We start from the raw sequence: 13,839 nt of genomic DNA on the forward strand, positions 1-13,839 counted from the left end.
TGTCAGCGCGCAGGGGCTTTGGATTCTGGGAACACAAACACACACATCAGCCATTTTCAGCTTGCTGTGGTCATCCTCTCTCACTTTAACACAAAGATCTCCGACTGTCGAGCTGAAAGTGACGAGAAGGATGGACGAAGCGAAAGCGGGTCATCTCGCGCACGGGCGTTTGTTTTGCTGAGCGCGTCATAGACAAAAGCGCATCGGACGCGCATCTTTCGCCGGGGGATTCATCTGATTCACGGCTGAAATCATTTTATTGGAGCGAGTCTGGAATTTTGGACGCGTCTGAATCCACAGCATCACATTAACAGTCACTCTTCACGCTCGAATTCTGCTAAATTTAAAAACAACCCAAAGAAAGCGGATTTTAAAAGGTGCGTTTCTTATTTTTAAACAAATGATCTGTGCTTTAGTTTTTGATCTGACATTCTTGCAATTAACATACAATAGGATGCTAAACTGCTTTTAGTTTGAATGGGGAAGTTTAGCCTGATCTGCTAAAAACAATAGCTCATATGTGAATAGTGCAAAAGCTGTTTATGTTTGTTTGTGTAAATAAATATTACATTATAATTTGTTTAGACAATGCCTAGAGCAAACCAGAGGATGCATGATGGATTTATGATGCATTTGGTGACTTTGTCCTCATCTTCCAGACAGTGATGGTGCAATGAATATTTCTGGGGTTATGAATCAAATATGCATGATTCATTCTCAAATAAGTTATTTGTATATGAGAATACAAAATGGAGGATGTGAGGCAGTTTGCATGATGAAAATAAGTGTTTGCTGATATTTTGTGGTGATTTGCAAAGCTTATAGCAGTGTGGTCGGTTTGTTTGTTTGTTTCATATCGACATGCTTTCAAAGCAGGGCCTGTTTTTGCTCGCAGTGCAGAATCAGACCTGAAGGTGTTGTAATTGTCTGGGAGAGTAAGCGCACATTGTGCAAGCAGGCAGGGATGTGGTGTTGTCCTGCGGGTCACCTTGATGGATTTTTCCAGGTTTCAAATGATTATTCCAGGCAGCTGTCAGTCATTGTGAAATCTGGCATAAAGGCTCATGGGCATCAGGACGCGGTTTGTGATCTGATCAGATGTGTTTATAAGCTGAACATCTCGTGGTTTAATGTGGGACTCTCCGCTGTGTTGCTGCATTGCAGTCAATAGGCGTGTTGAATGGTGAATGGCGCCTCTGCTGGACGCAGGTGGAAATGCAGGGGAAATCGGCGGAAAAGAACGTCCTAGTACTGCAATATATGCGAACTTTCTAGATGTAATAACTTTATAATGTAGACAGTTCGCATATATTTGTATATTATTTAAATTTTTATAATTTAAATAATAACTTTAAAACATGATTATTTCACTAACGCAACTTTTATAATATAATATAAATAAATAAATATATATATAATTTATTTATATATGTAAGTATGTGTATATGTATATGTGTGTGTATGTATGTATGTATGTATGTGTGTGTGTGTGTGTGTGTGTGTATATATATATATATATATATATATATATATATATATATATTTTTTTTTTTTTTTTTTTTTTTTTTTTTTTTTGCTGAATACTTGGAATATTAAATTGATCAAACGTGACTGTAAAGACATATAATGTTACAAAGGATTTCTATTTCAAATTAATGCTTAATTTATATATTATTTATAAATAAAATACATAAATATAATATAATATTTACATTTATATTTATAAATATTATTATTAAAATAATAATAGTATTAATAACAATACTATAAAATAATAATGGTTTATAATAATATTAATAAATATAATACTTAATTATAATATACTATATTTATAATATTTACAAAATATTATGTCGTATATAAAGTGTGTGTAATATAATATAATATAGACTCATAATACAAATCAGAAGAACGTGTGAATTTGCTCAGTTTGAAGATGAAAATCACTGAATGTAATGATAACTTGCAGCTCAGTTAGCAGGTCAGATTCAGTAACTATGGTAGGGAGTCGATCCCAAAAAGAATCAATTCTTTGATTCTGAGGAGTTGGGAATCGACTCTAAAAGTTTGAATCATTTCAATTATATCTTTACACCTCTTAATGAATTACCAACTTTTTTCCAGTCTGTTTTGTTTGTATAATAGTTTAAATGAATCTCAGGTATCAACTGTGGTCTGTACTATAGAACAGTTTATATAATGGTTTATTATTTCCTGCATTAGTAAACCTTGATGAAGCTCCTTAGGTGGCTCAGTTTCCTGTTGATTGGAGCTGAATCACACTGATGACTGTGAATTTACTGTTATTGACGTGAGCACAGATGTTTTTTGGCAGCAGGTCTCTTTTGTCAGCGCTTGTGGTCTGTGTTGCCAGATTGGCTGTTTTTGGGTGTGAGGTGCAGTAATGCAATGCTGTGATGATCCTGATCTTCAGAGTCTAATGGAGTTCATTATAGGACTAAAGTCATTTTGCGCATTTTAGAGCTTGTGTTATATTAGATTGTTTGATGTGTATAATCACCAAATTCATCCGTTCTGTCTTTCTCTCGTTCCTCGTCAGCGAGCGGCGTGTCCCGCGGGTGATGTCCACGATGGTGTACCCTCGAGAAGAGGCCCTGGAGCGGCTCTCACAGGATGAGATCGTGTTGAACACTAAAGCGGTGATGCAGGGTTTGGAGACGCTGCGCGGAGAGCACGCACAGCTCCTCAACTCCATACTGGACTGCGCTCAGCCGTCCGGCGCCCAGGAGAAATCCACCCTGCTCCGCAAGAGCCTGGAGGACATCGAGCTGGGCCTGGGAGAGGCGCAGGTACCTCAATAACACAAGTCTGTGACACTGTTTGTACTAGGAAAGACAAAAATATCCTAAACTGTTTGTATTGAACCAGGTTAGTTATGCTATTACTTTTATAAGTGGCAACCACCTTACACATCTTAGCAGAGCATTTACTGCAGAAAATGTAAAGCTCTTGTTTTTAATTTGGAAACATCTAGAAAGGAATGGAAGAAAAAGGGCCTGGAAATTAACTACAGAAATCACATTCAGGGCTCAGCTGTAAAGTGTAAAGATTTTTTTTTAAAAATAGTTTTTTATTGACCCACCAAGAAAAATGATTAAAAAAAAAAAATAAGAAAAGAAAAGAAAAAGAAAAAGTGAAAGGAAGAGAAAGTAGAATGAAAAATGAGGAATAACTGTTGGTAAAAAATATTATGTCTTTAAAGGAGATGTTTATTGGTATAATTGTATTAAATATGCTTGAATTGAAAGACATAATAAACATAGTATAAAAAAAATGATAAATGTAAATTATAAATGTTTTCAGAAAAATAATTGCATAATTTTCTTTTCATGAAGTTTTCATTTTATTTGCATTTTATAATGGTGTTTTTGTTTTAAATGTGTATTTTTTTATGTTTATTATTTAATGTATTAAAAAAAAAATATATATATATATATATATATATATAATTTTTTTTTTTTTTTTTTTTTTAAATTATGCATTTTCCACACATATATAAATTTAACTTTTTCATCAAATGTTAAGTCGTTTTTGTTTTGTTTGTTGTTGTTTTTTTTTTGTTTTTTTTTTACAAAGAAAATTGACAGTAATAGCTAGATATTATACAGATATAATATTTAAAATTTTATCATACACTAACATTCGTAAGTTTAGGGTTTGTAAGATTTTTATAATATAATTTAAGAATTTTTTAAAGTCTCTTCTGCTCACCAAGGCTTCATTTATTTGATGAAAAATACAGTAAAACAGTAATAATGTGAAATTATTACAATTTAAAATAACTTTTTGTGTGAATATATTATAAAATGTAGTTGTGTGTGATCAAAGCTGAATTTTCAGCATCATTATTCTAGTCTTCAGTGTCACATGATCCTTCAGAAATCATTCTATTTGCTGCTCAAGAAACATTTCTGATTATTATTATTATCAATGTTGAAAACAGTTGTGTTGCTTAATATTTTTGTTTAAACAATGATATATTTTTTCAGGATTCTTTGATGTATAGAAAGTTCAAAAGAACAGCATTTATATGAAATCTTTTGAAATTATTGTCACTTTTGATTATTAATTTAATGCATCCTTGCTGAATAAAAGTATTAATGTCTATCTCAAGTCAGTTGTGTATGTTATGAAGTTTGTTATATCTCCCTTTAAACCTAAAGCAGAAAAACACGAGTGTCCTCTCTCTTGTGTCAGGTGATCATCGCTCTGTCGGGTCACCTGAGCGCCGTGGAGTCAGAAAAGCAGAAGTTGCGTGCTCAGGTGCGCCGGCTCTGCCAGGAGAACCAGTGGCTGCGGGACGAGCTGGCCAGCACTCAACACAAGCTGCAGAAGAGCGAGCAGAGCGTCGCACAGCTGGAGGAGGAGAAGAAACACCTGGAGTTCATGAACCAGATCCGTAAGCTGGATGAGGACACCTCGCCCTCGGAGGAGAAGGCCGGAGAGAAGGAGAAAGACAATCTGGATGATCTCTTTCCAAACGATGATGACCAGGGACCAGGTGAGAGAGAAAGATGCTTTATCGAGATGGGTGTGTGACTCACTTGACACCTGACCTTAACCTCTCATTTTTACCCTGTCTCTCCAGCTCAGCCCAGTGGTGAAGTGGCGGCACAGCAGGGAGGATACGAGATCCCGGCCCGCCTCCGAACCCTCCACAATCTGGTGATCCAGTACGCCTCTCAGGGCCGCTACGAGGTGGCCGTGCCGCTCTGCAAACAGGCCCTGGAGGACCTGGAGAAAACCTCTGGACACGACCACCCAGATGTGGCCACCATGCTCAACATCCTCGCCCTGGTGTACAGGTCAGAGAGAGCTGCAAAATCTGGGGCCAGTTACATAAACATAGCCTGTGACTGTGTCTTAAGAACTAGTCTGACCAATTAGCAGTTAGTCAAAGAGTAATCAGTCTTACTTTTAGGATTCAAAATTTTACCAGTTTACTTAAAGGGTTGGTTCACCCAAAAATGAAAATCAATCAGTCAAACACAACTGGAGTTGTATTAAAAAAATATTCCAAGCTTTATAATGGTAGTAAATAGTAACCAATATTTTGAAGCCCAAAAACGCACATCCATCCATCATAAAAGTAATCCATACGACTCCAGGGGGTTAATAAAGGCCTTCTAAAGTGAAGTGATGCATTTTTGTAAGAAAAATATTTATAACCATAATTATAACTTATTAGACTATAATCACTAGCTTCTGGTAGTCATGGACGTCATGAAAATATAAACATTTAAATGATGGCTGTAATAACTTGTTTTCATGACAGATTTATTTAAACATACATTAAATATTGAAGACAATGCTAACAGGCCAAGTAGAAATATAATGATACTGTGTATATATTTAGCAAAATGCTCCTCTTCTAGCTAATTAACAATTTAATGGACATTGAAGGCTTTTCTGAGGTAAATGTAACATTGTGACATTGTTTACAATATGTTTTATTGACGTCTTTTCCACGGTTGAAACACTGATTGAGTGATTACATGAGACATGATTCATTTCAGTAAGTTGCACTGTATCTTTCAACATTCCTTCTGATGTTCATTCATTTATTTGGTGTTATAACCAGTAATAAAGAGAAATAGATGATCTGTTTATGTGCTACTTGAACTGAGGCGCTACAGCGATCCCTCACGACACGTTAAAGAGCGCCAAAAAAAAAACACATTTATAACAATTTGTTATAAAATTGACAGAATTTGAAAGTAATAAAGCACAAAGATTGTTTTGATTATTGAATGGTAGGCGCTACAAATAATGTTTAGTGTTCACAAATCAGCTGTCCACATGGCTGACATATTTACTTCTTGTTGTTTATCCAGATTGTGACACTAACACACCATTGGAGACACATTAATTAGATGTCACCATTTTGGTCAACGATTTCCGCCCTCCAAAATTCATGTCACTAGAAAATTTGTAGTGTGCTACCGCTCTAACACATGATTTCCCATGTGTTCTTCCAGGGATCAGAATAAGTATAAAGAGGCGGCTCACCTGCTGAACGACGCTCTGGCCATCAGAGAGAAAACGCTGGGTAAAGATCACCCCGCCGTGGCCGCCACGCTCAACAACCTTGCCGTGCTGTACGGCAAGCGCGGGAAACACAAGGAGGCAGAGCCGCTCTGCAAGAGAGCACTGGAGATCCGGGAGAAGGTGGAGAAAAGATTAATTTAATTTTAATTTATCATGATGCTCATTAAGCCAGTATTGCTATATTTATATATATGCATACGTGTGTGTGTGTGTTTGCAGGTTCTAGGTAAATTCCACCCTGACGTGGCGAAGCAGCTCAATAATCTGGCACTGTTGTGTCAGAATCAGGGCAAGTATGAGGAAGTGGAGTATTATTACCGCAGGGCGCTCGAGATCTATGAGAACAAACTGGGCGCTGACGACCCCAATGTGGCCAAGACCAAAAACAACCTGGTGAGGAGAGATAGAAAAACATATGATGAAATGTTCTCTCAATGAGTTGACGTGTCTACTGTCGTTTTAAAGGCCAAATAAAAAGCACATTAATATAATCATAATGAATTATTGCCAACAAAAATTCTCTCAGCAGAACATATAAACAAATAAGAAGAGTTTTTTGATGTTGAGAGCAAGCAGAATAAATCTGAACTTCCTATTTATATTGCTAATATCATGTGCTCCTATTCTAGAAAGTACATATTCAAGGTCAGTAAAGATCATTATCATCTTTTGTCTGGAGAAACTGCAGACGCAGTCCACAAAGAACAAGCCCTCTGGGTGAATTTTGATGCGAAACGTGAATCGATTGCGATCTTCTTTCCTCCACAGGCGACGTGTTACCTGAAACAGGGCAAATTCAAAGACGCGGAGACGCTTTACAAGGAGATTCTGACCCGCGCGCATGAGAAAGAGTTCGGATCGGTCAACAGTATGTACTTATCATAAAACACATTTCAGGAAGATGATTTAAATGTTGCTTTAATTATGCATGCATGAATATCATTCATTCATGCATATATTCTTATTTTATGTGAATTACATAAATCTTTTTATGGAAATAATGTGTTTTTCTAAGATTTTTTTTTTTTTTTTTTTTTTTTTTTTTGCATCTTCATTATCTGTTTTTTGTCAGGATGAAATGAGATGTTTGATGATCTTTCAGAGGTTTTGTCTAATCTTGTTTACTGTGGCCATCTGTTGTGACATCACAGCCCTTTAAGCCAATCAGACACTTACAGGATTATGATCAAACATCCACCTGCTTTTCCTAAAAGCTTCAACAAGCTAATTATAGTAAATAAAAGAAGACTAGCCACTTAGTATCTGATGCCATGCAGAGTAAAATGCTAGAAGCACACAAAAGTAGAAACTATTGAATTAATCTAAAAGCCAATTTTTGCTTTTTTGCTTATAATGAGAATTATTTTTCTCCTCAGATGATAACAAGCCAATCTGGATGCATGCAGAGGAACGAGAGGAGAGCAAGGTATTACAGGCTTTATTTACATATTGGTATAAATTTATTTAAATGTGAATAGTAGGATTCTATGTCAGTAGGATTTTTCTTTCAAAGAAATTACTACTTTTATTCAGCAAAGATGCATTAAATTGATAAAAAGTGACAGTAAAGACATTTATAATGTTACAAAAGATTTCTATTACAGAAAAAGACAAGTTTCCACAGAAATATGAAGCAGCACAACTGTTTTCATCATTGATAATAATCAGAAATGTTTCTTGAATACAAATCATCATATTAGAATGATTTCTGAAGGGTCATGTGACACTGAAGACTGGAGTAATGATGCTTTGATGACAGGAATAAATTACATTTTAAGTTAACATGTATTACAACAGAAAACTTATTTTTAATTGTAATAATATTTCACAATTTTACTGTATTTTTGATCAACACAGTTCAACCTGGTCCTCCTCTCTTCATATAATTTATACAAATTTTGATATTTTTTTAATGCTCTCATTTAAACATATTATAATCTGTGTGGTTAAGATGAATTAATTCCTGTCTGATGGTCATTTCAGGGTAGGAGGAAGGACTCGGGTCCTTACGGAGAGTACGGCAGCTGGTACAAAGCCTGCAAAGTGGACAGGTGAGTGTGCAGGTGCCCTCAGTGGATTATGGGTATCAAAGTGTGAAGGAAGCAATGGCTGTATCTGAAATTGCATATTTCCTTACTGAATTATAGGCGAAAAACAGTATGTGAAAGATTAGCATGTCCGAATTCATAGTATTCATAAAACAATACGAGATTCTGAAGTGCGCATTCAATGCACAATTTACTATACCATGTGGTCACTGGAGAGGATTTGTGAATGGAGTTGAAGCGACGTAACTCTCACTGGTAGGTCACATGATAATGACAACATGACGGATGTAGTGCGTCTGGATTGCATTCATACTACACTCATTTATACTATATAAACATACGTTTTTAGCACTCACAAAGCAAGTACTGATTCAAAATAAGTACCTATTCAGAGAGAGTGTGATTTCGGATGCAGCTGTAGTTCTGGAGTGATTCTTCTGTTGAATGTGCGTGGATGTTTCTCTCATGCAGCCCAACTGTGAACACCACGCTGAAGAGTCTGGGCGCACTGTACCGCAGGCAGGGTAAACTGGAGGCCGCTGAAACACTGGAGGAATGTGCGACCAAGAACCGCAAACAGGTACACGTACACACACACACACACACACACACACACACACACACACACACACACACACGTACACACACACACGTACACACACACACACACACACACACACACACACGGATTTCCTACCTGATGCTTTATTTTTGAAGTCAACTTCCTGTGCAAATGACTCATACATGAAGAGGAGGTTTATGAGAGTTGTTAAGAATACCTCCATGATTAATTTTGTTTTCTTACATGTTTAGTATAGATGTAATACCTATAGTGTATCTTTTTGCATGTATTTTCAATTGTGAGGAATATTATAATATATGTTATTGTTGATGAATGTTTGTCATTTTCTCCTGCCCTGGTACTGCAGATGAAATTTATCTCTGTAGCTAATTCTGGGACTGTCATTGACTGTCGATTGTCCCTATTAAATAAAATTTAAATAATAAAAAATAATAATCTTTTAGAATCACATTGTTCTGTTCTGTTTCTTTTACCTTCCTTTTTTAAACTGAAATTAATGATATATTTTAATTGACTGAAAACCAGTGTTATTTTAGTGTCATTGAGATACTATTATAGTTTTTATTAATGTTATGAAATATTTTTGAATTTTTTTTTTTTTTATTAAAATTAGAAATATTTTATTATATTATCTTAGATCTTAGTTAACATTTATTTTATTCCAAGCAACACATTATTTTTTATTTTTTTTTTTTTATGGTTTTAGTTTAAGTTTCACTGAACTATAATAACCCTGCTGTCAACAATAGAAATATCACAAGAACGATGCAGAAGCTAATGAAATGATCTCGCTCTGTGTCTGGCAGGGCATTGATGCGATTAATCAGAGTAAAGTGGTGGAGCTGCTGAAGGATGGAGGTTGCGCTGGAGGGGAAAGACGTCAGAACCGGGACGGAGCAAACGGCCCCGGAGGCCCCCGAGGAGACTGTGATGGTGACGAAGCCGAGTGGAGTGGGGTCAGTGGAGCTCTTTGACCCTTTGTTTTTTATATTGTAATACATTTTAAAATGTAATTTTATTCCTGTGATGCAAAGCTGAATTTTCATCATCATCACTCCAGTCTTCAGTGTCACATGATCCTTCAGAAATCATTCTAATATGCTGATTTGATGCTCAGTTCTTATCATTTATTATTGGTGCTCAATTATGAATAATAGTTATTATTATTATTATTATTATTATTATTAATGAAAAGCTATTAAAGGTGCACTATGTAACATTTTTTTTATGTTCAAAATTAACATTTAAAGGGTTAGTTCACCCAAAAATTTAATTTCTGTCATTAAGTACTGACCCTCATGTTGTTCCACACCCGTAAGACCTTCGTTCATCTTCAGAACACAAATTAAGATATTTTTTTATCTCCCATAGAAAGCAACGAAATTACCACATTCAAGGTCCAGAGAAGTAGTAAAGACATCGTTAAAATAGTCAATTTGACAGTGGCTCAACCTTAATGTTAATAATGTGGTAATTTCATTGCTTTCTATTAGAGAATAACATGTAATCAATAGAAAGTAACTGTAGTCTGATTAAGAGTATTTTTAAAGGTTATATAATCTAATTACAAGTACTTAATTTTTGGAATCTGATTATGTAATCCATATTACATGTAATCAGTTACTACCCAGCTATATTTATAATATATATATATATATATATATATAAGCTTGAATTTGATCATATTTTCTGGGCACAGGATGGCAACGGCGCCCTGCGCAGGAGCGGCTCGTTCGGGAAGATTCGTGAAGCCCTGCGCCGCAGCAGCGAGATGCTGGTGAAGAAACTGCAGGGCAGCGGCCCACAGGAGCCACGCAACCCTGGGTGAGATTAAACCGCAACACATCAGGGATGATCTTCTCCAAAACACCTGACAACCACACAAACTGCTGATATGGTCCTGTAACTGGTGTTTTTGTTTGGTTCAAAAGGATGAAGAGGGCCAGCTCCTTAAATTTCCTCAACAAGAGTGCAGAAGAAACCTCACAGGTGTGTTTTCATGTGTGCATACACTTTTTTTTTTTTTTTTTTTTTAAATATATAAGAAATTAATACTTTTACTCTGCAAGGATACATAAAATTGATCAAAAATAACAGTAAAGACATTTATAATGTTACAAAAGATTTCTATTTCTATTCTATTTTTTTTTTTTTACTTTCTATTCATCAAAGAATCCTGAAGAAAAAAAAAGATTATTGTTTACACAAAAATATGACGTAGCACAACTGCTTTCAACATTGATAATAATCAGAAATGTTTCTTGAGCAGCAAATTATCATATTAGAGTGATTTCTGAAGGATCATGTGACACTGAAGACGCTAGAGTAACGCTAGAGTAATGACGCTGAAAATTCAGCTTTAGTCACAAGACATTTTAAAATATATTCACATAGAAAACTGTTCTTTTTAGTTGTAATAATATTTCAGAATATTACTGTTTTTTTTTTATGTATTTTTGATCAAATAAATACAGCCTTGATGAGCATAAGAGACCTTTTTCAAAAATCTTACCCACTCCAAACTTTTGAACAGTAGTGTAGAATCTGGGTGAACACGCCCCCTACTGCTGATTGGCTCACTCACTCTCTCTCCTCCCCCATCATGGGTGGACACACCCCCTACTGCTGATTGGCCAACTCACTCTCTCTCCTCCCCCTTCATGAGTGAAAACGCCCCCTGCTGCTGATTAGTTACAAGTGTTGTGGCTTTCAACAGCATTTCTCAGAAATTGCTTACTGCACCATTAAATTGTTTAAAATGGATGTTTTCCCACTGTATTAAGTTACATGATACCAAATATGTGTGTGTGTGTGTGTGTGTGTCTTCAGGAATCTAACAGCGGCCTGTCAGAATCCAGAGGACTGAGCGCTAGTAATGTGGACCTGACCAGACGCAGCTCTCTGATCAGTTAGAAAACAGCGTCTAGACGTGGAAAAGGCCAAACGGAGAGGCTGTTTGCTACCTACTTGAATCGAAAATATCATTAAATGTTCCTTATTCAAAACGTTTTCCTAAGAAAAAGGTCTTAAAAGCAAAAATATGTCTTTTAGTTTCACATCGCTTGCATAAACTGGGCTACGTCCATCTGCTTTGCCATTAGCCACACTCAACGAACGCAAATGTAAAAGATAAAATGCAATGTAGCACGCTGTCACCTACTAGACCACAGGCAGACGATCTGCTCTAGAGACATTCAGTGGTAATATTACGTCATAGCATGGCATCAAAATTGAGTAGTTTAGCATACAACAATAAAGTAATACTGTCTGTACAAAGCGCATATTTTCGCTGGGATTGCGCTATGGGCTTGCCATTTAAAAAACAGAAAGGTCATATATGCTAACTCCTTCCACAAAACGACCTCAAGTGGTGCGAAAACTATATTGCGAATGCACTTACGAAAAATATGAACCTAGAGGTCAGAGACGGATGAGCACTGACTGGTACAACCTCACTTTTGCCTTCCGAGTTTTATGTATATAATGATTTAAATTATTTAAGTTTTTTTTGTTTTGCAAAATTAGCGCACAAGGATTTTGTTTACACTGTAGGTGGATTTTTGTCCTGGAGCGACTGGAAAACGTGTTGAACGGTACCGTGAAGGATTCTGCTTTACAAACTGAAGGCTCTTATTTATTAGGGGTTTGGGGCAGTTCTGCAAATCTAGATTCATAATTCAAACGCTCATTTGTTTTATCTGACTGCGAGAATCCCAGCTCTGTCTGTCATAGCTGTGAAAAATGTAATAATGTGGTGGAAAAGGCCAACCATATATAACTGGAATTTTCCATCAGTCTATAATGTGACATGTTTTTCCTTTTACACGATCTTCTAGCCGCCAGAACACCATATGAATCATAGCTGTCTAAAACAGACAATTCCTCTTGTTTGTTTTATCTTTTGTCCATTTCATGTTGATTAATTATTAAATATCCTAACAGGAACAACAAATGTCTTAGTGTATGTAAATGTTTTCACCTTTATGTGATTCTGTTACCCTTTTTATCATTAAGATGTGCAGGATTTGTGTGTTTGATATTGGGTTTATTTGAGTGATTTTTTTTTTTTCCTCTGTGCTCATCAGAGCGATGATGATGATCTCAGTTTCATCTCTGAATGCACAGAGCTTTTGGATCCAGCCATACAAACAGGTAAATCTCATGAATGAATGTGTCTCATATTTCACCTAAAAAGCGTATGCAATTATATTTTGTATATATGCATAAATTAAAGGCAGTACAACAAATACTACCATAATTAATAAATAATTCACCACTGATATATAGAAGTTATTTCATATGCTTCGTTGCCCTTAATGTCACAATGCTAAATATCATAATGGTCCTTAAATAGGCTTCATTTTCTTTAAAATAAAAAAAAATAAAAAAATACATCTTAAGTCTATATAATTCTCAAATTTCATTCAATTTTTTCTTGTTTTTTGGTGAAATATGAGACAGACTTGTTCTTGATTAGTTTACTCGAACAGAATGTATTGCAAAAAGTTACCAATGGGTTCATTTTAATGATTTGCGTTTTGTTAGGATGAACAAAAATAAGGGTTCTAGTAAGTGCTTGAGTGAAGATAAAAAAATAAAGTGATGAAAATGATCAGTAGAAATGAATGTTGGCATGAAGGAATTGAAGATAAAGATTATGAATGTCACTATTGATTGTAAAATACTCCATTTTTGACTCACGACTACAAAAATACACACTTGTTTGTTCTCCTCACGCACTGACAGGTGTGTAGTTTCTAACAATGCCGTGTTTACACCACATATGAATGTGAACCCACCTTTGACTGTCCTGTTTGTCATGACTACTGATGATTTGTGATGCCTTTCTCTCACCACATGTAATGTACGCCTCACTGGTTATATTGTGCTGCAGTTACAGTTGCCCTTCTGCACTGATCTCAGAACAGCGCCCCCTGTCTTAATCAGAAATCGTAGGGTTGTAGAAACCCGTTGTACCCAGATCAGCTGTGAAGGGAAACATCTACCAGCTCTGTAGAATGTAGCCGCACCGCCCAACATCCTCCCTCAGAGATGCATTTCACTTGTGAAGGGGCCAACCTCTCATGTATGTTTTAATAAAAGGTTCGAAATAAACTCTGCTTTTCAAACCAAATTAAT

The 13,839-nt window shown here is 35.9% G+C and overlaps 1 protein-coding gene across 1 annotated transcript; it reads left to right on the forward strand.

The window, feature by feature from the left end:
• Nucleotides 1-13,834, forward strand: klc2 (kinesin light chain 2). The gene is made up of 14 exons (XM_051900257.1): nt 1-377; nt 2,561-2,810; nt 4,219-4,522; nt 4,610-4,826; nt 6,000-6,189; nt 6,289-6,462; nt 6,838-6,937; nt 7,446-7,495; nt 8,053-8,120; nt 8,589-8,697; nt 9,507-9,656; nt 10,400-10,524; nt 10,632-10,689; nt 11,530-13,834. The coding sequence occupies exons 2-14, from the start codon at nt 2,583-2,585 to the stop codon at nt 11,611-11,613; spliced, it is 1,857 nt and encodes a 618-aa protein (XP_051756217.1). The 5' UTR covers nt 1-377; nt 2,561-2,582; the 3' UTR covers nt 11,614-13,834.
• Nucleotides 13,835-13,839: the final 5 nt, after the last annotated feature.

This window comes from Ctenopharyngodon idella, chromosome 7 (genome assembly GCF_019924925.1).
Source record: "Ctenopharyngodon idella isolate HZGC_01 chromosome 7, HZGC01, whole genome shotgun sequence".
Taxonomy (NCBI): domain Eukaryota; kingdom Metazoa; phylum Chordata; class Actinopteri; order Cypriniformes; family Xenocyprididae; genus Ctenopharyngodon; species Ctenopharyngodon idella.

Excerpts from the sequence above, each read along its gene's own strand:
- klc2 (XM_051900257.1), top strand. The coding sequence starts at position 2,583 with ATGTCCACGATGGTGTACCCTCGAGAAGAGGCCCTGGAGCGGCTCTCA. Across the intron at positions 2,811-4,218 it reads TGGGCCTGGGAGAGGCGCAG|GTGATCATCGCTCTGTCGGG; the intron begins GTACCTCAATAA and ends CTCTTGTGTCAG. Across the intron at positions 4,523-4,609 it reads CGATGATGACCAGGGACCAG|CTCAGCCCAGTGGTGAAGTG; the intron begins GTGAGAGAGAAA and ends CTGTCTCTCCAG.